General features: G+C 45.6%; 1 protein-coding gene across 3 annotated transcripts in view; it reads left to right on the top strand.

Moving 5' to 3' along the window:
* The window catches only part of HEG1 (heart development protein with EGF like domains 1), an 89,314-nt gene extending 64,273 nt beyond the window's left edge, over window positions 1-25,041 (top strand). For 2 of the 3 annotated variants that reach the window (XM_045850845.1, XM_045850844.1), the window contains exons 16-18: window positions 11,684-11,771; window positions 15,181-15,355; window positions 19,834-25,041. In XM_045850845.1, the coding sequence (XP_045706801.1) occupies window positions 11,684-11,771; window positions 15,181-15,355; window positions 19,834-19,983 (413 nt within the window). In that variant the 3' untranslated portion in view covers window positions 19,984-25,041. Of the gene's footprint in view, window positions 1-7,610; window positions 7,649-11,683; window positions 11,772-15,180; window positions 15,356-19,833 lie in introns of those variants that run through there. The other variant, XM_045850846.1, reaches the window with a different exon arrangement.
* The last annotated feature ends 698 nt before the right edge of the window (window positions 25,042-25,739 follow it).

The raw sequence follows: 25,739 nt of genomic DNA, 5'->3' as shown, positions 1-25,739 counted from the left end.
AGATAAGTTCCTACAACTTCTGGTTGCAAAAAACAGCAGGGACTGAGTCAATGGAAAAAAATTCTGGAGTCCCAAGCAGTTCCTTTTAAAGAACCCACACACAGACTTACTCAGATTCACTCTCTGTGAGCTCCAGCACTGGGGTAGTGGCTTGAAAGGCACCAGTTGCATATGGGGAGGAACTGAAGTGTCTGGCATCAAAGCAAGAGCTGGGGGACAGCTTTCTCTCAGACAAAAAGGCAGGCAGTGTCCATTGTCCCTTTCTGAGCACTCCTCCCACAGAGCCACAGAGCTGGCAGGTGAGGGCCATATCTGAGACTCCATCAGCCTGGCTCCACTGTCTGCCCCACCCTGGGGATCCCCTGAGACTCCATCCCATCCAAATTATAGGCCCATGCAAACTGTTAATCACAACTTTTCCATATGAATGATTGCTCTTGGCTCATGCTTTACAACTTCCCAAATTCTATCAAACAAGTGACAGCTGGCCTCAGTGAGTCCCCAGCCCCCATACCTCTTGCTAAGTGTCCCCAGACATGGCACTAACAGCAGCCAGCCTAGATTCATAATTTGGCTTTGCCTGGGAATCTCCAAATCCAGCACAAATAGCAGACATCTCAGATTGCTTTAGCTCATACAGGGTGGCCCCAGGCATAACACAGATGGTTGCTGACCTTAGCCTGCACCACCTGGGAAGTCTCAGAGCCTTGCACACACAGTGGACAACTACAGATCACATCAGAGCACTGCCATCCTGCTCCTGCACAGCTGATCTTCCACAGAGGGCAGAGTTGGTGGTAAGTCATCACAGCCAGTTCTTGCAGATGACTGGCCTGGTAAACCCCTCCCATTGACCTGCCAACAGCAACCAAGTCTCAAATACAAGAGGAGGGTGTACTCAGCCCATATGGAGGGCACACCTTGAGTACCCAGCTTGGGTGATAGTGGAGGCTGTGCCACTGGACCCCATAGGACACCTACTACATTAGGCCATGATACTGAGACACAAGATACAGTCAGAAACAAAGGATGCACCAATTGTAATAACAAACAATTTACAGGGAACAACAGTAGAGTGGATGAAGCTGAGAATCAAATCAATGATTTGGAACATAAGGAAGGAAAAACACCCAATCAGAACAGGAAAAAAGATCCCCCCACCAAAAAAAAGGGAATAATGTAAACAGCCTGTGGTACAACTTCAGGCATTCCAGCATTCACATGATAGGGGTGCCAGAAGGAGAAGAGAAAGAACAAGAAATTGGAAATCTATTTGAAAAAGCATGAAAGAAAAACTTCCCTAATTTGGTGAAGGAAATAGACATGCAAGTAAGTCCAGGAAGCACATAGAGTCCCAAACAAGGTGGATGCAAAGAGGCCCATCCCAAAGCACATCATAATTAAAATGCCAAAAATTAAAGAGATAATCTTAAATGCAGCAAGAGAAAAGCAGTTATCTGCAGGGGCATCCACATAAGACGGTCAGCTGACTTCTCAAAAGAAACTCTGCAGGCTAGGAGGGATTGGCAAGAAATATTCAAAGTCATGAAACACAGGGACTGACAGCCAAGATTACTCTACCCAGCAAAGCTGTCATTTAGAATTGAAGGGCAGATAAAGAGCTTCCCAGACAAGAAAAAATAAAGGAGTTCATGATCACTAAACCATTATTATATAAAATGTTAAAGGGATTTATTTAAGAAAAAAGGTCAAAACTATAAACAATAAAATGGCAATAAATACATATCTATCAACTATTGAGTCTTAAAAACACTAAGAAAATAAGAAGAAGAGACAAATCATGGATAGAGAGCATTCTGATGGTTGCCAAATTAGGGTGGGGTGTGGGGGAATGAGTGATGAGGTGGGGGAATTAAGAAGTACAAGTAGGTAGTTACAGAATAGCCATGGGCATGTGAAGTACAGAATGGGAAATGGAGTAGCCAAAGAATGTGTATGCATGACCCATGGACATGAACAATGGTGGGGAGAGGGCCTCAGGGAGTGGGGGTGCTGGATGGAGGGGGACAAAGGGGGAAATTGAGACAACTATAATAGCATAACCAGTAAAAAATAATTTTAAAGTATGCCAAAAGAAGAAGAAGAAGATATCTGAGACCTGTTCACCAAATGCTGGAATGCTAGATCTAAGTGGTATAGTGTTTTAGAAGAGGTGGTTTTAGGCCTCGCAGTAGTGATTGCACCAGAGCCTGTGGACCTTATCCTAGGACATTAGAGGTATTAAAAGCAGAAAGGCTTAGATAGTATAATTAATAAAGAATAATTTAAGTGAGGGAGGACTTACAACAGAGTCGTATCATATTTGCAAGGAACTTATTATAATATAGTCCCATCAGATGGGAAAGAACGAAAGAATGAACAAAACAAGTGAGGCACCCTGGCTGGGTCCTTAGTTGGTTGGAGCTTTGTCTCGTGCACCAGAAGGTTGGGGATTCGATTCCTGGTTGGGCACACAGGGGACTCAACCAGCCGATGGTTGCTTCTCTCTCTCTCTCCCCCTACCCCTCTACTTCTCTCTCTAAAATCAATAAACATGCCCTCGGGTGAGGATTAACAAGAGAACAGAGACAGGTGAGGAGTGTGGAGCTGCAGTAGCTCCGGGGTGAGCCAGGGAGCAGGAGGGAGAGAGGCCTTCTGCCTGGCCCTCCTCCGGGCCCTGACAGGTGCTCATAGAATGGGGAAGTACCTCAGACCTGCTTTGGTCAAACAGTTCCCTGCATAGTTTATACCAGAAAATGCTTCCTCTTTCGCAGTGAATGGAAGAGTGATGGATGGAAGGAAAATGGATGCAGGGGAAAGGCCTATGAAGGGTTGATGGAAGGGAAGTGAGTGCAGGGCGTTGTTCTAAGTGGCGGTTAGTGATTTTTTTCTGGCGATCATTATATACTACATATGTCTGGAGATGATAAACCCCTACATCCATTGAGTATCCTGTTAGTTTCTGTGTCTTCCCTTTGTGTGTAGTGGAATCTTGAAAGTAGCCAGGATTTCTCTCTGATCTGCGACTCCTTTTTCTTTCTGTTTATCCAAGTCGCTGTCCTGGCCAGCAGAGGGCACACTCCTGCCTGGAAGTAGGCTAGCTCCCGGTCTTTTGTTGGTGACTTTTTTTTTTCTTTTTTAAATTTTTTAAATTGTTGTTCAAGTACAGTTTTCTGTCTTTTACTCCCATCCCAGCCTACCCCCCCAGTGGTCCCCACCTCCCTCCCACTTCCACACACCCCCTAGTTTTTGTCCATGTGTCCTTTATACTTGTTCCTGTAAACCCTTCCCCTTTTCCCCTGAAATTCCCTCCTCTCCCCTCTGGTTGGTGACTTCTGATAACTCAGTGATAGTGTGTAAATACCAGTTTATGATTTGGATATCTGCATTATTTTTAGTGATGCCTAGCAACTAATAGTGGCTGATAACAAATGCCTCCTGCCACCTGCCCCTTTCCTTGAGGTCTCAGAGCAGCCCTGGGTGTTGCTTACGGAATTGGGAACACCGGGACCTCATCCCCATCTGTGGCGATGGCACCTGGTGAAGTCTGTGGCTGGTCACCCAGTGTTTTGTGCTGAAGAATAGGGCTCTGACCACTCAACACTGTCACTTCTGCTGTCACTTCAAGGCAGTGAGTACCCTCTTGGGGCTGTAGCTTAGGCTGGATTTTTTGTAGATAACAAATGTTTGTTCTCTCTGCATTCTTGGGGCACACATTCTACCCAAACTCAATGAGATGGAAGCCCCAGCTTTTTTCGCCAAGCCATGGTCTCAAGATACCATCACTCCTACACCCCTGGAAGTCGCCCGGCTATACTCTAGTCTGGGTTTAGGCCTAACCTATGACCTGTCTTTCTAAAAGTTTTTATTAGCTTTCCAGTTGTGTACAGATTGCACCCCTTGTCCCTCAGAGAGACTCTCCTTCAGGCTGGAGAGAGCAGGACAAGCCCTTCTTTCGAGGCGTTTAGTCCCTGAGGCGTCATAGGCCCGGTTGGCCTCCCCTGTGCACCTGGCAGGGCCACCCACGCCTGGGCAGCTCAGGCCTGCACCTGTCTTACCACTGCTGTCCTTTTTGTTTTATTTCCATGTTTAAAAAAGTCTCTGTTTATATCCCGGATCCCAACAGCTTTTATACCACTTTCCAATGGCTGCAGAATTCTTTCACAAGCACGTCATCAGAAATGCCCCTCTCTTCCTTTCCGTCATCCCTCCACCCGTTTCTTAGGTGTGCATGTCCCCTCCTTTGCTTGAATTTTACACTGGCTCCTCCTCACAGTTTTATGATATTTCCCAGGAAGTCTTGGTTTGCTTCACCTTTTTTCTCTTTCTAAAATAAATTTTGTTTTTATATAACAAAGTAACACATACCCATTGATTTTAATTTTGACCCAAGTTAATTAGAAAATAAATATAAATTAAAGGAAGAAGAAAGCTAAAATAAACAGTCTCATTAGCCATTAAACAACACAGTTCATACCCTGGTCTGCGCTATCCTTGCTGCCAAGCACGGCCCATAGGACCACCAGCATCCGCAGCTCCTAGAAACTTGTGGAAAATGCAGAATTTCAGACCTCCACTCCAGACTTACTGAAACAGAATCTGAATTTTAACTGGACCCCTAGATTTGGTGAATATGCAGATTTGTATGTGTTTTCAAGTTTGAGAAGCAGCCGGTATTACTATCTTTCCAGTGGTATGTGTGTGTGTCTTTCAAATAGAAATTGAATTTCACAGAATATACTGTTTTGTAACCTGCTTTTAAATCTAGTAAACTGTGCAATATTTTCATCTACATAATTTTATATCACTTTTCTGTGGGATTCTCTGTGGATTAACATAATTTACTTAGCCATTTCCTCTTACCACCCTTTAAAAGTTTTTTTAACAGTCCCATCCTATAAGCCATTTTCCATTTTGTGGTTACTGTCCTTTCATGATAACAGAACTCACATAATTTCCCTGGGTTACCTTTGTCTGTCCGCGATGTTTTTATCTATCCTTTCACATTCACAACCTGCCCTTTCAGAGCTCATCCTTTCGCTGCAGCCTCCCAGCCTCACGGCCAGTGAGGAGTTAGAGCCCGGCTCCCACTTGCAGGTCGGTCCTCTTCCAGCAAAACCACACCCTCGGCTTAACGATCTTTCTGCATTGTCTCCCCACCCCAACCTAGAGTCAGTGGCAGGTGTATAAAGTATCTTTTAACTGTGTTCGCTCTGTTGCTACCTCAGGCTGAAAAAGGTTCATGCCATGGAAGTGCTGTGTGCTAACAGTAGTCACCCGTAACAAACATCCAGGACGACAATGCTAAACTGCTTAGGAAGAAAGGGGATAATTAATTATGCAAAAGCCAGCTGGAAGTCTCTCGTTCAGCAGGAAGCAAATGTCTTGGTTTTGAGCAGCCTCACTTTACGTCAGGACGGGAAGGCAGCAGGGGCACGCTGCTGTGCATCTGCCCTTGGGTGCGGTCACGTAGCCTGGAGATGAGATAAAGGCATGTTTCACAAAGGGCAGAGGGAAAAGCAAGAAGTGCCGTGGGTAGAGACTGTAAAGATGATGCAAGAGGAATGGAAAGATTTAAAAGGCAAAAATCTAATCATATATCACTAATGAGCTCAGCAAGGGGGAAATGTGGAGAAGTGAGTACCTTTTAAAATAACACTGATGTGGCCACCTAGAAAGTTCTATAGTGAGTTAAAAGTTCTAGAGGAAGGCACACTGTCTGGTATTGGTGGGCGAGAACAGCTCAGGTGTTAGGCCTGACGGTCAGACCAGACCTCAGTTCAGCGAGTTCTGACTAGGAAAGGATTCAGAGCAAAGACTCAAACTATAAGAGAAAGTTTATTTACAAAGTCACGGATGTGGAAGAAGTGAACTGTAGAAGAAATGGGTTCGGGAAACAAGTTACAGAAGCAGAAGAAGGGCCCTTGGAGCTTAGGAGAAAGAGACAGGCAAGGAAAAGGAGTCTTGGGGGAGAGGGGAGGGTTGGGAGGGGAAGGTGTTCTCCTGCTCCCCAGAGGGTGAGCGCCCTGGGTCCTCTGTCCTAAGAGCTTCTGGGGGTGGGAATTTTAGGGGAGGCCCCCACACCAAGGAGGCAAGGTCAGGGGATCCAAACCCCACGACCTGCCCTGTGATATGGGGAGGAGAGGTTACCCTGGAGGCAAGGTCCTGGTTTTCCCAGTTTTTCCCCTTGCTAAGCACCCAGGATGTTCCGCCCTGGTGACCTCCTGTACCTGGCCCGTCATCCTTGCTGTGCTCACGTCTGGTTAACTGCCAGCCACAATATGATTCTGATGCCAATTTTGACAAGTGTGTTCTTTTCACACTGCCAAGCAGTTAACTCAATTCTGACACATCTCTCTGGAGATAGCGTCAGATCCCACAGGTTAAGGACTCATTCCCATGAGACTGGCCCACTCTTCAGAAGCCAGTCACAAGTCCAGGTTGTCACCTGTGCTCCTGTCCTACTGCCTTTAGATTGGTGGTGCCCACGACCCGCTCCTTGGTTTCAATTTATTTGCTAGAGCAGTTCACAGAACTCAGAGAAACATGTAACATGTTACTTACTAGATCACTGGTTTATTGTAAAAGGCTGTAACTCAGGAACAGCCGGACGGAAGAGATGCACAGGGCAGTGTCTGGAGAAGGGTGCAGAGCGTCTGTGCCCTCTGAGTGTGTAGCTCTCCTTAAGCTCTCTGAACTCTGTGAGCTTTTCTGGAGGTTTTATTACACAGGCACAATTGATTAAACCATCAGTCATTGGCAATCAATTCAACCCCAAGTCCTCTCCCCTCCCTGAAAGTCAGGAGTTGGGACTGAAAGTTCCAGCTCCCTAATCACAAGGTTGGTTCCCCTGGCAACCAGCCCCCATCCTTAAGTACTTTCCAAAGTCTCCTCATGAACATAACAAAAGACACCTCTATAGGCTCTCATATCTTAAGAAATTCTAGGGTTTTAGAAGCTCTGTGCCTGGAACTGGGACAAAGACCAGATATGTATTTCATGTTATAAAGCACAATATCACAGTTGGCTAAGGTTCTTCTGGAGTAAATAAGCCTACCTAGCTTAAGCCACAAAGACATTATTGGAAGGATCCTGGGGTGTGTCATGGGATTCCAGCCTTAGGAGAATTGTGGGGAGCCACAGCAGCTAGAGGCTAGGGACCTCCTTTGCACGTGTCTGTCTGTCTGTCTGTCTCTCTCTTTCTCACTCTCACTCTCACTCTGCACTGCTGTGCACAGGCTTTCTCTCCTTCCCAGACAGCATGGTGGAAAGAGGCTTGCCAAACAGCTTTGAGTGTGTGTTATCGGTTCAGCCATTTGGAAAAAGGAGGTTTTCTCTCCCAAATTGAAATTCCTGGGAATAAATTAATTTATCTACTTTGGATCATATGTTTACTCCCAGACCGGGCTGCAGTGGCCAGCAGATGGGATTACCTGTAGGTGCAAGCCTGACTCCCCCACTGTAACCTGCACTGGGAACAGTTCCCCAAAGAGGGCTGGCTGAGCAGACAGTCTGGTAGACTCTGTCCAAATAAACATATAAGCAGGACAAAATAGTTTGTAGGAAAGGCTATGGCTCAGAATGGTTGGCTTAATGAAAAATACCAACAGTGATGACAGCAACGCCAACCTAGAACCAAACCACAAGAATGAAGAGAAGGTACAACCATTGCTGGAGAAAGACTGAAATGTCAACAAGTATCAACAAGAAAGGAAGACGAAACATTCCAAGTTCATCATTCTGGAGATCTGGAGATAAGATGGGCAAACCTAAGATGATACCATTGCCTTCTCTCTCGCCGTATAAAGAAACCTTCAGAGCACCTTTGGAACTAATAAATGTTCCAGTCACTGTTGATTCAAATCCCATGTGTTTGTACATCATCATGTGGCCTCATAATAAACCTAAAGCCAGTACTTGAGTTCAAAAGATCACTTGTAGTTCACGAACTGACTTCACATCAAGTGTGAGAAAAAAAAGTCTGTGGGTTATATTGTCCATAAACTTTATTACAAGTTTCCAGTGATGTGACCGCCAAAGGACATCAAACATCTTCAAAAAATGTTATAGGCCTGGCCAGGTGGCTCAGTTGGTTGGAGTGTCATTCCATACATGAAAGTTGCAGGTTCAATTCCCAGTCAGGGCACATGGGAGGCAACTGATCACTGTTTCTCTTTCTCCCTCCCTCCCCTAACCTTTCTCGCTCTCTTAAATCAATAACAAAAATATATTTGGGTGAAGATTAAAATAATTTTTAAATGATATATATGTATAAAATAAATTGCATATGTATATGCACAATTTCTACATTCAGAGGAGGTTGTGAGTGTGTGTGTGTGTGCATGCGCGCATATGAATAAAATTTGGAAATATAGAAAAACACCAGAAGAAAGTAAAGAGATGCCGTAATTACTTCAGGTGGCACCTATTTCTGTGAGCCTTTTGGTGAACGCCCCCCCAGGCTCTCTCCTTCAGTGCTCACGTGCAGAGGTCTTCTGGCTTTCAGTCCAGTGTTCTTTCCTGTGCTGTGTAATCTACCTGAAGTCTGTCTGCAGGCGGCAGCATCACTATCCCCCTGAAGACATGGGGGAGACACGGCGTCTCTCCTTGGCCCTGGCCCAGACCTGCTGAGGCAAATCCCTTCCAGTGGGGACCAGGCATCCGTGCTTCCACAAGCCCGCCAGGTGCTTTGAATGCACAGGACAGTTTCAGGAGGACTAGGATGTACCAGTGCCCCTCCGATGTGGTCTGCAAACTAGTCCTGGGCTGGGACGAGACAATACAAAAATTGAGAGTAAACACTTGGAAATATTTGTGTTAATTTGGCATGGCTGTGACATCCAGCCATTTAATTCTTTTTAAAAATAGTTTTACTGTATTTTACAAAATCTCTCTATAGTAGATTCTTTAAAAAAAAAAAAGGGGAAATCCAAGAAAGTTGGTGCTTGTGGGGAAAGATGGAAAAAGCAAATTAGACTTGATTTTATTTAAAAATTATATACAAAAGCACAAGCAAAGAAAAACACTATCTGTTTCTCTGAGACAAAACCGCTTATTTCCGAGAGGAACCTGCCATGGCTGCAGCCACTTGCAAGGGTTGCTTCCAACAGGAGTGCTTGCTGGTTTGCTGGGCGTGGGAGAGTTTGGGTTCGGTGTGGAGGGATGAGTAGGAGCTAGGCTTTTGTCTTCAGAAACGGGGGGGGCCACTGGGGGTTGGTTGGTTGGTTTCACTGTAGGTTTTTTAAAGTTGGGAAATGGCATGATCAGATTTGTGTTTTGAAATGAGTGGGCGAGACTGGGTGCAGAAGATGAGTGAGGAGGCACTTGCACCTGTCTGGTCAAGAGGTGACTGGAGCTTAGGGCGGTGGTCGTGCTGGAGATGAGGAGTTGAAAACCAAGATTTGTCTTTTGTCCTCACTTTTGTTAAAAGTGAAGTTTGAATACATGTGTCGGAAGGTGAAGGAGAGAATGACCTCATTCCAAGGTTTGGCCTTGTTTCCTGTATATCTTAATACTCAAGGTTTTCAACATAATCAAGTCTCTGTGCTGCTTATTCCAACGCAGGGCAGGTAAACAGTCGTATCACTTGCACTCGCTTTTGTCTCACGGAGCGCTGTGCGCTGTGTGTACTTCCCTTTACTTCCCCTGAACCTGAAAAGTGTCGTCCCGGCCTCATTTACTGTAGAAAATCTGGCCGCTGGCCTTTTTTTTTTCACTCTGGACCTTAGAACCTGAGAAAACTATTTTAATTTTAACTCCACAACAAAAAAATCTATCTGAATATTTAATGAGCTTTATTAAAAATATGATTTTCCCTGAAATACACAGGTATAATATACAGGTATAAAACTTATTAATTATAAATTTAATATTATTTATTACATATGATATGTACCTGCTCATATGACTGCTAATTTTTAGTAATTAAATTCCATTTGCATGTATTGAGGAGACGTCTCAGTGCCTAGCATGGTTTATGCAGGGATTCCCGGATTCTGATCTTAACTAACCAGTAATATTTCTTATGCAACTGGGGAGTCTAACCTAGGGCACCTCCTTTTTATTTTATTAATTAAAGGCCTACAAAACCAAATTAAGAATTTTTATCTTTACTGTCACTATAAATTCAAAAATCTGAGAAACAATTAACACCCAAAACACCAAAGGATAAGAAGTAGACAAGAAGAGATGCCAGCCCTGGCCAGCATGGCTCCATGGGTTGGGCGTCGGCCCTCCCACTGTCCCTGAAAGGCCGCTAGTCCCATCCGGTCAGGGCCCAGGGCCGGCTGCAGGTCTGGTCATGGTCGTGGTCAAGGTCGCGGTTGGGGCACCCGCAGGAAGCAGCCGATCAAACAGTTGATGTTTCCTTCTCACATGGAGGTTTCTCTCCCTCTCTTTCTCTCTTCCTTCCTCTCTCTCTAAAATAAAAAGTAAAGTGAACTTAAAATAAAAGATTCTGTTTTCTCCATTAGTTTTTTTTTAATTTATTTTTATTGTTTTTCAAGTACAGTTGTCTCTGTTTTCCTGCCTCCCCCCTCCCCTCTGGTAGTTTTTTTTTCTTTTTTTAATCCTCACCCGATGATTTAAAAATCAGCAAGCAGGACATGCTCACTGATTTTAGAGAGAGGGAAGGGAGGGAGAGAGAGGGGGAGAGATACACCAGTGTGAGAGAGACACATCTCTCCATTGCCCCACGCGCCTTGACTGGGAGTCAAACCCAAGAACCTCCGGTTGACGGGCTGACACTTCCACCAGCTGAGCCGCACAGGCCAAGGCTCTCCTTGGGCTTTAAAAACCAGTTTTACCGGAGGCCTGATTTACACGTGATAAAATTCATGCATGTTAAGTGAGGAAAAAATAGGAAGAACAGAGTCTTAGAACACAGAAGCGATTAAAACCAAATATAGTTTTTTAAAGATTCATACATCTCTTTTATTTTCCTCTTTCCACCATGGATTGGTGAGAGGGCCATCAGGACTGGTCTGCAGGTACAGTTTGGGAGCTGCCACACTAGGGGTGGCTGAGGAAGAGGAACTTGGCTGAAAACAGTGTAGGGTAGGAAAAGTAATTTTCCCTCTACCCTCATACATGCCTGGCTGACACCCCCAAACATCACCGTAATGAAATATATTAACAGGTAAAAAAATTTCATTACATCAGTACCCATGGGAGTCCCACAAGATGAGACTCAGCAGACCGCTCAGGTGACTGGGGCTAAGACACCCTCCTGGCTGAGGGGAGGGCTGGGGGCCTGGGGCTGCGTTTCATGGGAGGGTGAGAAGAGGACATGTTTGGTCGACAGTGGCTTCCCTGCCTTGTAGGTAAGTCTGTCCTGTAAAAAGTTATCTCTGCTGATAGTTCTACTCCTGGTGCAGGCCACCTTGCCGATGTGAATCTCCCTTACGAAAGGGTAATGCTCAGCGATCGGAGCTTCTCCAATGTCTGCCGTTTCTCAAAAATAATAAATATGCCAAAGAGGCATTTTTTGGGGGCTTGCAAATTCTGCTGCCTGCTGACCTAGGAAATGTAGAGCTAAGGCTGAGGACCCCTGCAAGGGAAGTGAAAGGGGAGGTCACCAGCGGAGGCGCCTAGCTGTGGGTGGGAGGGAACCATTGTTTTGTATTTATGTATTCTTTCATTACCTCTTACTAATCTTTTTTGGTTTTTTTTGAACACCATTCAGCCTATCAGCTTATCACCGTGGTGATTGCGGCAGCAGGAGGTGGGCTTCTGCTCATTCTAGGCGTGGCGCTGATTGTCACCTGTTGCCGGTGAGTGCTGGAGTTCACACTCTAATTCTGTTTCTTTGGGTGTGCTGTGCAAGGGCCTGTTTTTACTCTTAAGGTATGTTTGGGGTGGTTTACTACCCAAATCAAAGTGTATGACTGAACCCTTAAAAAAAGGTGAAAGGGAAATTCATGATAGGTAGTGCCATTGGAAGGAAGAAAAAGACAGCAAATAGGACTTTGTCTTCTTTACTGAAAAGAAATATCCAAAAGCACAAGCAACAGAAAAGATAGGCTGGACTGCATCAGAATTGAAAACGCCTTCTGACATCAGAAGAAGAATTTTTTCTCTGCCCTTTTAGGTTCTTTGTCTGGACTAATAATCAAATCAACATTAAGACAGATTAATGGGGTTACTTACGTATGTAGGGGGTGGGCAGCGCGGCATGTAAGAATATGGAACCCACAGGCAGTTGAGGCTGTGTGCCATCCTGAGCTAAGAGGAAGGGGTAGGGGCCTGGGACTTCAAAGGGGCAGAAGGCAGTTTACGGGAGGATGGAAAGAGCAAGTGTTTTATGAACCAGCGTTGGCCACACCACGCAGAGACAGTGGGACACAGAGAGGACTTCGAACAGGCAGGCCCCGCGGAGTACCCCCACAGCTTCCCACACTTAGCCCACACTCCTTGTAGTTGTCTCTGGAGATAGCTCCCTTTCTGGACCAAACTCTCTGTTTAAATTCTTTTCGGCATTTAGAGGGAGGTATAAAAGCTCTTCCTGAGTGTTTTGGGCCTTGATTGTCTTTAGCTCAAAATGGTCTGCATGCCGGAGTGGCACGGTCTGGTGAGACCTGTCCTGAACCCTTGAGCTTCAACGGTCACTATCAAGAAAGTGGAAAGACAGTCCACAGAATGGGAGGAAGTATTTGTAAATAAATAAATCCTATGTCTAATGAGGGACTTGTATCTAGAACACGTAAAGAATTCTTACAACTCAATAATAAAAAGACAATCCAAATTAAAAATGGGCCAAGAACTCTATTAGTTATTTCTCCAAAGATGGTATACAAATGTCGAGCAGACACAAGCAAGGATGCTTAACATCAGTAGCTGTCAGGGAGATGCAATCAAAACCACCTTGCAACTACTCGGATGGCTATTTTAAAAACAATTTAAAAGCCAGGAAACTACAAGTGTTGGTGTGAGGATGTGGAAAGATTAGAACACTGATACACTGCTGTAGAAACGGAAAACGATGCAACCGCTTTGAAAATGTCTGGCAGTTGCTCAGGAAATCAAACCGAGTTGCCATTTGACCCAGTACTTTCTCTCTTACGTGTATACGAAGAGAAGTGAACACTGTCCACACAGAAACACGTCCATGGACGTTCTAGGAGCATTATTCATAATAGCCAGAGGTGAAAATAACCCCAATGTCCATCAACTGATGACGAGATAAGCAAAATGTGACATATCCACACAATGGAAGATATTATTCTATTATTCAACCATAAAAAGGAATGCAGTACTGATGCATGCTATAATGTGCATGAGCCTTGAAAATATGCTAAATGAAACAAGCTGGTCACAAAGGACCACCTACTGTATGATTCAATTTACATAAAATGTTCCAAATCAGCGTATCCAATAAAGACGGAGAGCAGAAGGGTGGCGGCCTGGGGTGGGTGGGCAGGGGCGAGTTGAGAAGTGATGGCTGAGGAGGACGGTTTCTCTCTGGGGTGATGAAATGGGTCTGAAATTGATTGTGATGACTGTTGCACCACTCTGTAGGCACTAAAAACCACTGATTGTATATTAAGACTTTAAATGGACAAATGAACAAACCAACCGACAAAAATGGAAGGGGTTGCCTGAAATACTTATCGGAGCATACAGCAAAGCTGCAGCCAGCACGTGGGATGAGCAGGGACTTGGCGGTGCGCTTGGCTCCCGGCTCCCTGGGCGCCGGGGGTTGGGTTTCCACTGGGAGAGGAGAGAAGGGACAGAGCGGCGCCCCTTCTCTGAGTGTTTATTCAGATAAGGAAACATTATGACCTGTGATGATTTTGTGATAATAAATGGTAGGAATTATCACGACGTAACAGATGAAGGAAACCTACCAAAATAGCAAGTTCTTTCTTCGACTGCTCACATGAAGGACCTTTGAAGGTCTCCTCTGTCCCCAGTAGGGCTGCCGAGAGAACTGCCCGTTCGGGAGTGCAGGCCTCATGGTACAGCCTTTGCCTGTCCTTTACAAAGTTGCTACCAAGCGACCAAAGATAAAGTGTGTGAGCGAAAATAACATTCTGGGGCCAAGACTATGAACTGGAGAGACAAAACCTGACTGCTCAATAGGACATAAGCCTCCTGTTTGCTAGGTGCCCTGTACCAGGTGGTGTGGCCACGTGGGGAGGGAGCCTGTGACTTTTCATCACTGGAAAGACAGGCTAGTTGTGAATACGGTGAGTCATTGTTAGAGACCAGATGCCCCCTTCCCGGGGGCAACACAATGGCAGACCTGTTCTGAACTTGCAGAAGGGACAACACCTAAGCTACATGCTAGGTATTTGGTTTTATGTCCTTGAGTTATTTCGGGCTTTCCCCAGAAAATTTACTTATAGGCAAATGAGCTAGAAGGAAGGAACTTCAGGTTACCTTACCCAGGACAAGCAGGAGTAAAAATGCCTGTTAGAGTAGGTGAGTAACATGCCTGTTACTAAAAATGCCTGTTAGAGTAGGTGAGATGTGTCCACAGCTTCCAGTAAGTGGTCACAAGCAGGGAACTTGTCCCAGGGTTTCCCTGGCCCACTGGCCTGAGAGTATGTGTAGGTGTAGAAATAGGTGGGCTTTCGTGCAAACAAAACATTCTGTTTTTATGGTTTGTGAAGTAGCTTCTGTGATAAATGAGCACTAGCGGGGGGGGGGGGGGGCGGAGGGTAGAAGGCCTGTGTTCTAGTCCCAGCTTTGCTAAAAGCAAAAGGCGGTTGGGGAACAAGTCGTGTCTCTTCGCCAGGCCAGAGCTCCTGTCTCAGTCAATCTGTGTGAGGTCTGGAAGCCCCCATGTAAATTCTGGTGCTCAGGCAGGTTGGGAACCAGTGGACTAAAGGCCTAACAACCCCAAAGGCCTTTCTGCTTTGGCCCTTGGATCCCTGGCTACCCCCAAGATGCTCTGATCTCTGTCCCTGGGAGAGTCTAGGTTTGCCCACAGTAGCTGGCCCTCAGGTTGGAAGACTTTTTTGCATCTTCTCTTGCACCTAAATGCCATTTTTACTTGTTTGGGGCAAATACTAAAAAGAATAACAACAATAATAACATTCCTCAGTGGGCAGCTACAAAGAAATATAGTGGTAGCTTTAGGTCTAATTTACCTTGTAAATTACTAGCTGGTGCTTTCACAAATATCATTTCTTTACAAAACTCATTCATTTGTATCTTTAAATATTTTTCACCCCACAGAAAGAATAAAAATGACATAAGCAAACTCATCTTCAAAAGTGGAGATTTCCAAATGTCCCCATATGCTGAGTACCCCAAGAACCCTCGCTCACAAGAATGGGGCAGAGAAGCTATTGAAATGCATGAAAACGGAAGTACCAAAAACCTCCTCCAGATGACGGATGTGTATTACTCGGTGTGTATTCCTGCGTCTAGGGTCACCTCAGGCTCCAGTTTCCACTGAGATTAAAGGGATTCGGCTTTGCTGTAGGAAAATCACTGCAGCTAGTTAAGAGCTAAAGAGAATGATGGCCTAAGCCTCTTATTCACATAGTTTAATATTCAATTCACTTATGATCTGTTTGCATGGAATTTATTAGTTTTGACATTGAGATATGAAGGCATTTTTCCATAGAGCACATTACTTTTACGGGATTGCATCAGTAACTCTCTGGTTGCTGACCTTGCTTTTAAGTTATAGGATTGGATACTAAAAATAGAGAAAGAATTTGGTGATACTACGTAGCCTTTGGCCCTTTCCTTTTTTTATCTCTTGTCTGTCTCACTTTACCTCCTGTGGTTGCGTAGAGAACAGTTCAGTGCCACTTCTCAGAGGTTTAGAAGATTATGTAGTCAGTAGGTGTTTAATAATTTACTACAACCAGTCCTGCACTGCGTCACTTGGAGAGATGGGAGACTCCCTTGAACATTTCCTTCTTCTGGCCCGCACTGAGTAATCCATGTCCTAGTCCCATACACTGCTCAGTTCATTTCACATCGCACTGTGTCAGCCATAAAGCAAACACGTACGGAACTATCTGAGCTGAAAGTAGATGTCAGATGACTTCTCATGCCATGTGGAGCTGTTTGAGCTATAGCAATAAACATGAAACCTTGCCCTGTAGGGACTTAATAGCAGTAGGCAATGCTGTGACAGAAACTGCAACCCCTCTGGTTGCTATGGGGATTAATCAGGACGGTTCAGACTTTGGATGGGAAGGGCAAGTTTGTCCGTGGTAAGAAAGCCATTGTTTCTGTGGATTCTGAAAAGTTTAAAGCGGGAGGAAGAACAAGAAGTCCTAGCGGAAAGATAAACATAGACACAAACTTAGCTCCAGGTCACGTGGGTCTGTTGATTCTGCATAAGGGGTTTGTTTTATTCTCTGTCGGGAAAGTCCTTTTGCTCTAATAACTGCAGCCACGACTAACCAGGTGTCTTACCCAGGAGTGATTGCACACTCACAGCCTTTGGGTGGGGGTGTCCTCAACCCCAGCAGGGTGTCACAACATAGCAACAGACAGGCCTGCCGTGTCACAGGACCGGACTGTGTGTTTCAGTGCCATTAGCTAAAGAGTTGCCATAAAGAGATACAGATAAGAACTGAAATGAACCCCGTCTTCATTTCAAAAATAGGCTGAGTACTCTGTGGAAGTAGAGCCTGAGCTATGGCATGAAGCTGTCACCTGGGCGAGAGCACTGCCACTCACGGTGGTCTCAGATGTACATTGTACTTACCTAGAATTTGCATTTGTTACACGCAGTATCTAGTGCTTTATTTCTGCCAGGCAGGCATTATACCCTGGTGGCTACAAATGAGGGCCTCCTCAAAGTAGCCCTGTCATTCCCTGGGAGCTTCCTTTACATGTCAGACAGGTAGGCAAGACCCACTAGGCTGGGACATGGTCAGAGATACCAAGAATTGCTGTGGGCCTCCTGCTCAGGGACTCATGTGACCTTCCACACAGTTGAGTGCGGCTAATGCCAGAGAGGATTTAAAGCTGTTGTGCTCCATAGCAAAGACACTTTTTTAAAAGGTCAAGCTAAAAATCCAGTCAAGATGGAGGTGTAGGTAAACACAGCTCACCTCCTCCCACAACCACATCAAAATTTGGATGAAACTAAATTACAATGAAACTATAGAACAACCACCACTCAGAACTGTCATAAATAGAGTTGAATGGAAGTCTGACAACTACAGCATTAAAGAAACCACATTCATCCAGACTGGTAGGAGGGATGGAGATACGGAACATCCTGGTCCCACACCCACGTGTGGTGGATAAAAATTTGGGAGGGATATCTCGGGAGCAAGGAGTCCCAGCCTCACACCAGGCCTCCAGTGCCAGGAAGATAAGTCCCCATAACTTTTGGTTACAAAAACCAGCAGGGATGGAGTGAATGGAAGAAACTTATGGAGTCCCAAGCAGTTCCTCTGAAAGAACCCACACACCGACTACTCAGACACACCCCACCTGAGCTCCGGCACCAGGATAGTACCTTGAAAGGCACCAGTGGCATATGAGAAGGAACTGAAGTGTCTGGGATCAAGGCGAGAGCTGGGGGACAGCTTTCTCTCAGACAGAAAGGTGGGCACAAGCCATTGTCCCTTTTCTGATCCCTTCTCCCACAGAGCCTCAGAGCAGGCAGGCAGGTGCCATATCTGAGATTCTATCAACCTGGATAATACTGTTTGCCCTGCTCTGGAGATCCCCTGAGACTCCGTCCCACCCAACTGACAGGCTTACCCAAACTGTTAGCCGGTGATTTTCCATATGAATGGCTGGTTTAGACTCATGCTTCACAAATTCCTAAATCCTCTCAAGCAAGCAACAGTCAGCCTCAGTGAGCTCCCAGCTCTCATACCTCTTGCTAAATGGCTCCAGGCCTGGCACTAGCAGCAGCCAGCCTAGATTCACAGCTTGGCTTTGCCTGGGAATCTTCAAGCTCAGCACAAGTAGCAGCTATCTCAGATTGCTTTATAGTTCATGCAGGAGGGCTTTGGGAAGAACACAGGTGGGGCTACCTTTGCCTGCACTACTTGGGAAACCCTGGTGGAGTACCAGTATCTACCCCCACACAGCTGATCCTCCATGGAGGGCAGATGTTGGTAATAAGTGGTCATAGCCAGTCCTTGCAGCTGACTGGGTAAATCCCTCCCATTGAGTTGCCAACAGTAATCAAGGCTCAACTACAAGAGGAGGGTGTACTCAGTGCACAGGAAGGGTGCACCTTGATACCCAGCTTGAGTGATAGGGGAGGCTATGCCACTGGACCCTACAGGACACCTACTACATTAGGCCACACTACCAAGACATGGAGTCAGAGCAGCTCTACCTAATACATAGAAACAAACATGGGGAGGCTGCCAAAATGAGGCAACAAAGAAACATCGCCCAAATGAAAGAACAGATCAAAACTCCAGAAATAAGAACTAAACAAAATGGAGATGAGCAATCTGTCAGGTGCAGAGTTCAAAACATTGATTATAAGGATGCTCAAAGAACTTAGTGAGGACCTCAACAGCATAAAAAATATAGAGTCAGAAACAAAAGATACACCAATTGTAATAATGAACAATTTACAGGGAACAACAGTACAGTGGATGAAGCCAAGAATCACATCAATGATTTGGAACATAAAGAAGCAAAGAACAACCACTTAGAACAAGAAGAAGAAGAAAAATACAGAAAAATGAGGATAGTGTAAACAGCCTGTGGGACAACTTCAAGCTTTCCAACATTTGCATCATAGGGATACCAGAAAGAGAAGAAAAAGAGCAAGTAATTGGAAATCTATCTTTAAAAAAAATAGTGAAAGAAAGGTTCCCAAATTTAGTGAAGAAAGTAGACATGCAAGTCCAGGAGTCACAGAGAGTCCCAAACAAGTTGGACCCAAAGAAGACCACAACAAGACACATAATTAAAATGCCAAAGGATGAAGATAAAAGGAGAAATTTAAAAGCAGCAAGAGAAAAGCAGAGAGTTACCTACAAAGGAGTTCCCATGAAACTATCAGCTGATTTCTCAAAAGAAACTGCAGGCAAGAAGGGGCTGGCAAGGAGTATTTAAAGTGATGGAGGGCAAGGACCTACAACCTATATTACTCTATCCAGCAAAGCTATCATTTAGAATTGTATGGCAAATAAAGTGCTTCCCAGACAAGGTAAAGCGAAAAGAGTTCATTATCACCAAGCCATTATTACATGAAATATTAAAGGGACTTACTAAGAAAAAGAAGGTAAAAACTATGAACATTACAACGACAACAGACTCACAAGTATCAACAACTGAATCTTAAAAACAAAAACAAACTAAGCAAACAACTAGAATAGGAACAGGATCCTAGAAATGGAGACTGCATGGAGGGTTATCAGTGGGGAGGGGGAGTGGGGAGAATGGGGAAAAAGGGAATGAGAAGCATAATTGGTAGGAACAAATAGACAGGGGGAGGTTAAGAATAGTATAGGAAATGGAGAAGCCAAAGAACTTATATGCACAACCCATGGACATGAAGTAAGGGGGGCATTGCTGGATGGATGGGGGGTGCAGGATGAAGGGGGGTGAAGGGAGAAAAATCAGGACAACTGTAATAGTATAATCAATAAAATATAATTTTAAAATTAAGACAAAAGGTCAAGCTAATAATCTTGATAATAATAATAATTAACGCAGAGTTTTTTCCTGTGTTGGTCTAAAGTTGCTGGACTGCGCTTGATGGTTTTCCCATGAAGAGACAGCCTGGGGGAAGGTATTGACTTCGGCATCAGACTTTGCTCTGCTGTGTATTAGCTGCCTCCATCTGAGGGTTATTAAAATGCAACATTTAAAAAAAACCTATAAATATAAACCATGAATAATAAATTGACTTTATTTTCTTTTCTCTTTGGCCACCAGCCCACAAGTGTGAGGAATCCTGAACTTGAACGAAACGGACTCTACCCGGCCTACACTGGATTGCCGGGGTCACGGCATTCTTGCATTTTCCCAGGACAGTATAACCCATCTTTCATCAGTGATGAGAGCAGGAGAAGAGACTACTTCTAAGTGAGAAGAGAGAGGAGCCCGTCACACTGAGCAAGGGGCCCGAGACCAACCGCTGCCGCTTGGAGGACTGCCCCAGGGGAGCCCTGCCTGCCGGCTGCTCCCCGGACTTGTGCGGCCACACTGGAGTGGCAGGCAGAGATTGGGACAGGTGTGGGGGCCTGGCCACAGCAGAAGGGGACAGATGGAACCTGTGGACGTGATGCTACAGGCCGTTCATTTGTTGTTACTGTGAATGTGAACATGGGCCAGTACCAGGAGCATCTGCGCTCTGAGTGACTGCAGCTTGGCTGCTGGCTCCAGGGATGATGTCAGCTTGAGCAGACAGAGCACCAGGCACCACTGTGAGGACCCGGTTTGGCCTTAGTTTGCACTTTAGTAAACTGGGTAGAGAGGCCTCCTTTTGGATTTTTTTCAAGACTGTTCCAGAAAGAAGGCCTCTTTTCCCCAGACACTTCCATAGGCCTCAATTTGGTGATTAATTTACAGCAAAATGCCGGCTCTTTAGTTGTTTTTCTGCCCACTACCTGTGTGCTAAAGAACCGATGGTGGTGATGCACACACCACCGCGGTTTGGTGATGCTGTAGGTTACCGCACAGTAGTTTAACATGTTGTGAGGCCTGCTTGTGCTCGTTTCCGAGCCGACCCCTAGCAGGAGAAATTGAAACTTGTGAGACACAGCGCACAAATCCAGTTTGTTTTTCAGTCAAGGTGACAGTTGATTTAAGATTATTTTTCCCTTTGCATTTAAATCTCACTTTTTTCAAATAAGTCTGGATCAGGGCAAAATGACCTGCATTTGGTTTTAGTTCAGGGCATCCAGCTGCCCTGCAATGAGACCCACCCAGCAAGCAGCATTGGGAGGCCACCGGGGCTGAGCGAAGGCCCTGGGGGAACAGTTTGAAGTGCAGGCGGTGGGGCGCTTCTCATCCCTGCGGGTGGGGCGTGGTGCCTGGGGCTCCACCTCATCTCTGAGGCTGAGACTGCTGCCTAGGGAGTGGAAATGGAAAGCTGAGTGCAGCTTGTGTCTGCGCTGGTATCCACCACTACGGGAAAGCAGCTTCTGTCGGCCCTACAGCTGAGTGTGGTTAGAGGAATGAGCTGAGTAGGCAAGTTCCATTTCCTGGAACACCCGTGCTTTGGGAAGCCGCGAAGATTCCTGGGGAAGAATAGGGAGCTGGGATGGAGCCATAGGTAAGTCTGCTTACCTCTGAGGGCCGCATCTTTGATCTTGTTCACAAATGCAATATAAACTCTCCACCAACTGCTCAAAGCTATTTATTCACTGAAGAAGTAATTTATTTTTGTTCATCTAGTAATTTGTACCTCTTTATACTACTATATATTTTTCTCCAGAAACATGGTTCTAATTCAAGTCAGCACTGGAGACTAAAGACTTGTGGACAGGCAGGGAGTGAGAGTTTGCCTTCAGGAGGGAATTCCGCGTTTCTCCTGCCTGTGCCCTGGGTCCTGCGAGGGGCCGTATCCAGTGCTCGGTGTCTTTAGCTGCCCCTGTGGAACTGTGATTATTCTCGTCGTCTGCCTTTGAAATACCCTGGTTTTGAGTGCAGCGGAGAGAACACAGGTGAAGGAACTGTTCCCACCCCGGAGCTTGGAGCTCAGCAGAACCCATATTTTGGGAAATGGGGTAGACTTTGGGGACAACTTTGTCCTGGGCATGGCTGTTTCTTCAAGGTTCTCTAACCTCTTCAGAATGTATGTAACCCTTATCCTAACAGTTTTAAGTGCAAACTCCTGTGTCCTGTGGGCTCCACAAGTTATCCCCCTGCTGCAGCAGGAATTCGAGTCAGGTGTGAGGCCTGTTAGAAGTTAATTTATGCTCAGCTCATGAGATAGACACAAAGAGAATTCTGGTTTTTGTCAGCAGATGCCAACTTAAAATTTCAGAGCGTCACCTTTTCGAAATCTTGGGCCTTGCATCTCTGTGGAGCCAAATAGCCCTGGTGCCTCATGGCCTCACATGGAACTGGAGAGCTCTGAGCTCCTGCACTCAGCTCACCTGAGCCAACGGACTGGAGGTGGCCTAGCTTCCTGGCTCTTGATCAGATCCTCACTCATTCCCAGGACCCAGATTCCCCGTGCAGGGCTATGCTCAGGCTTACATGTGTCTGCCACCTTTAGCTCACACCACAGCTGACAAATCATCTCTCTGGGCCAGAAGCCATAAGCTCCACAAAATGAAGTGTTCTGTCCCAAGAGCATTCTTGAGAAGAATCCCAGAGTCCAGAAAAGAATTCCCTATGTGCTCCAAAATACTTTCCTATGAATGGGTTTTGTGCATATGAAGTGGTTTAAGAATGTTGTTTTACTTTACTGTGAAAAAAGCAAGCACCCTGCAAGGCTGAGTTCACATAAAATCTGCACTTTCTAGGAGGCATGCAGGGGATGGGAACGTGCATCTCCAGAGCATGAGGGTGCAAGAAGGCATGGAAACAGCTTGACTGTCGTACAGTGCCAACTGCCCACCCACCCTAAGTGAGGAAGGGAGAGCCTGGCTTCACTCCTGCTTGGGGTTAGTCCCTCCAGAAGGGTGCTGTCTGCCAAGGGGAAACCCCTGGTAGGGCAGCAGCAGCCTCTGGACCGAAGGGACAGGACTGGACGCACCCCTGGCAAACAGAAGCTCTCAGCTCCGGCACACGTGTTCAGTGTCAGCCTCTGCACCCGGAATGCATGCGCACAGAAATGCCACAGTCCTGTGACTTGAGGTGGGGTGCAGCTGGGGGAAGGTGGGAGGAAGGGAAAAGTGACACTTACCTGCCCACGAGACCCTTAAACTTCTGTAGGGAAGAGAGGGGCTGGATAGAAACCACCTGTCCTGTGGCTCACCTGAGCAAGGTGGCTCTCTCAGAGCAAGGCACTGCTCACCTGCTGGCCTCCTAGCATCTGTGGTCTTCCTTAAGCTCTTAAACAAAAAATCTTATTTCTTGTGTCTTTTCCTTGTTGCCCGATGAGCCCCTCAGGGCTCTAGAGACAAAATAGGAAATCTGAATAATCACATAGCATCTCTGGTGTTCCCACCCTGGCCAGCCTCTGTGCTAGGTACTTGCCCCCCGTGAGGTGGGCACGAGAGCGCCCATTTCTCGGACATGGGAAACTGCAGAGAGCATGATTGCCTCGGAGAACCAGGATTTGAACTCTTGCCTGGCCTGCTCTCCTCACGACACCCTCCTGCCTCACCATCCCTGTAGTTCAAATGTCAAAGGGCACAAGAGAGTGGGTTCTAAGTATTTTTTTTAAAGAACCAAATGTCATTAAGCAATAACTAAACTAATGATATGAAGTGCAAAAAAAAGTTGAATCCCCTTGTGAAAAAGCTTTTTCAGGTTTATTATTACACCTATGTCTTGTGGTCATCATCAGGAAAACAGCAGCTGGCTCGTGCTTAGCAAGAAGCACGTTGGTAGGTGGCTTTGGGTGCAGGAGTGGAGGGATGACCTGGGTTTGACGGGCACAGCTGGACTTGGACGTCCACTTGAGGTGAGGGCTGGTTTGCCTTGTTCCCATGGCAAGGCCATGGCACGACTCCCACGTATTGGAAGCATATTTTTGTGAATATTGACAGAGTTGGGAACACACTCATTTGAAGGTCTTAAATGCTGACAAATCCTCCTCTGACAAAAGTTTATTTTCAGAAGTAGCTGTCATTTAGAGCCCACATTGCCGAGTGGATAGTGTAATCAAGATGGCTGATAGCATTATGGTCAAAAACTGAGATGTGATGATTAAGTTCTTGAAGAGGGAACTGTTAAAGTTGCCCAAAAGGGAGGGCAGCATCTTTTCAATACAAGGCTAGATGGCTGCCCAAAAAATGTTTTTGAAGGACGTCATTTATTCTTATGTGAAAGCTCCCGGAGGAGACACAGTCGGGTCTTGTATGCGGCTTTTTGGGGGCCTCCCTTAAGCCATCTCACCCACGGGTGCAGTGCCGGGTGCCCCTGAGCTCTGTGGACCTGGCTGGGAGAAGCTGGAGTTGGATAGTCCAGTTGCTCCTGGCTTAGTTTAGCCTAACGTGCCCCAAACCTGGTTTGACCCATGGTTCTAAGATACACTGATTTAAAAAATAAAGCAATTCTTTGGAGAGAGGAAGAATTTCAATATTTTGCATCTTATTTAAAAGTACCCTTAATATCAGGGATATTTTTCTATGTAAAAACTAGTGGGGATTAGAAGGGATATTTTATTTCATTCTGGGGTTCTTGTGTATGTTTTGAAAAAAGGTGTGTGGTTTTGCAGAGTTGGCTTTTGATTACAATGTGTGTTGTTCTACTTGTTCTTTTCTCCAATCCCCAGAGAAGGAAACTGGTTAAAATACTAGGAACATTAAAAGTATTAAATGATTAATTTGTTGTACTAAAATATTTTTGCAGTAGTGTTATAATCTACCCCGGCTGGTGTAAACTGCTCACAGAAAAGCCTGTGAAGCCAAAGGTGACAGTTCAGGTCTGAAAAGAGGTAGATCTTAGACTGGCTGTATCTCTTGGGCATTAGATTCTGGTTTTTGAAGAGGACACTTTAGCTTCTGGTTTTATTTTATTTTATTTTATTTTATTTTATTTTTGGACACGTCTAATGCACTTCAGTTACAGAATTACTGGGTAGGGAGGATGGGATCACGCAGAGATGGAATGGAACCAGTCTACCTGGGAAACTAACCTGACCCACTTACCTTTCTGCATTACCTTGGTCTGTTTCTTTAAAAAAAGAGGAGGATTGTCTTTCAACGTGGGTTGTTGTGATTTTTCTTAATGTTTGTGTTGCTGGATTTATGGTTAAATGAAACATGTAGTTGGAATATGAATTTTTGGAGTTTCCACGTCCTAGATTTCTCTTTGCAAACCTTTACACCTTAGCCCCTGATTGATGGCGTTAAATCCAGTATGAGAATGTTATTTAAAGTTGTATTATAATTGCAACCTCCACTAAGTATTCAGTACTGTAGCAGCAAAGTATTATTTGTAAGAATATGGTTATTTTTATACCCACTATAAGTCTGGCGTTCTAGTCAGTAAAATGATGCAATAAAACAAATATCATTTTCATCGTGTGTTTTTCTTGTAAAAACAAGCAAACGAGACAGTGCAGCAACTTGTTCTTCATGAGGGCAGCACGGGCACCACAGCACCGTTTACAGCGAGCCCTCCAGGTCAACTCGTACCTGGCAGTGGCGGACTGAGTGCTTCTGTCTCGTCAGTGCCCGGCACAGTGAGAAGATACACTTTTTGATGATGGATGGGTCGACAGACAGATTGACCTGAATGATTCAAAGTCTAATTCAGGTGTAGGAACTGCTTTTGTTCACTTTTCTTTCTGTGGGTTGGGAGAATAAGGAACCATTTCAGACACTGAGGATTTCCGCCCGAATGCCCCCCACTCCCTGCCAATTCTTTGAGTGAATATACATGCACTTTGTGATGAAGAGAATCTGTGGAATTTGAAGATGGCGGGCCATGGGCCTTACACTCACGGTGGCCTGAGAATGTGTCTGCCTGGCTAGATGCATGTTCATCAATTGCTTCCTCAGGTGCCTTTTGTGGCAGGGGTGGATGAGCTCCTCAGAGTCTGCAGCTCTGTAACAAACCTTGGCACTAGGAGAGGCCCGCCCATAGTGGCAGCCTGGGGCACAAAGGTGGCCTTTGGACAGATGAGGTCAGGACTGCAGCCTGTCAGATGTCTGTGAGTAGAGAGGACTGGCAGCTCTCCTCTCCTGACCCAGCCCTCCCACTCAGCTTCCCAGGTA

Source organism: Phyllostomus hastatus, unplaced genomic scaffold, assembly GCF_019186645.2.
Source record: "Phyllostomus hastatus isolate PE091 unplaced genomic scaffold, TTU_PhHast_1.1 phas_contig_86, whole genome shotgun sequence".
Classification (NCBI taxonomy): Eukaryota; Metazoa; Chordata; class Mammalia; order Chiroptera; family Phyllostomidae; genus Phyllostomus; species Phyllostomus hastatus.
Note: the sequence above shows the minus strand (reverse complement) of the source record. Positions and strands in the feature narration are given on the sequence as shown.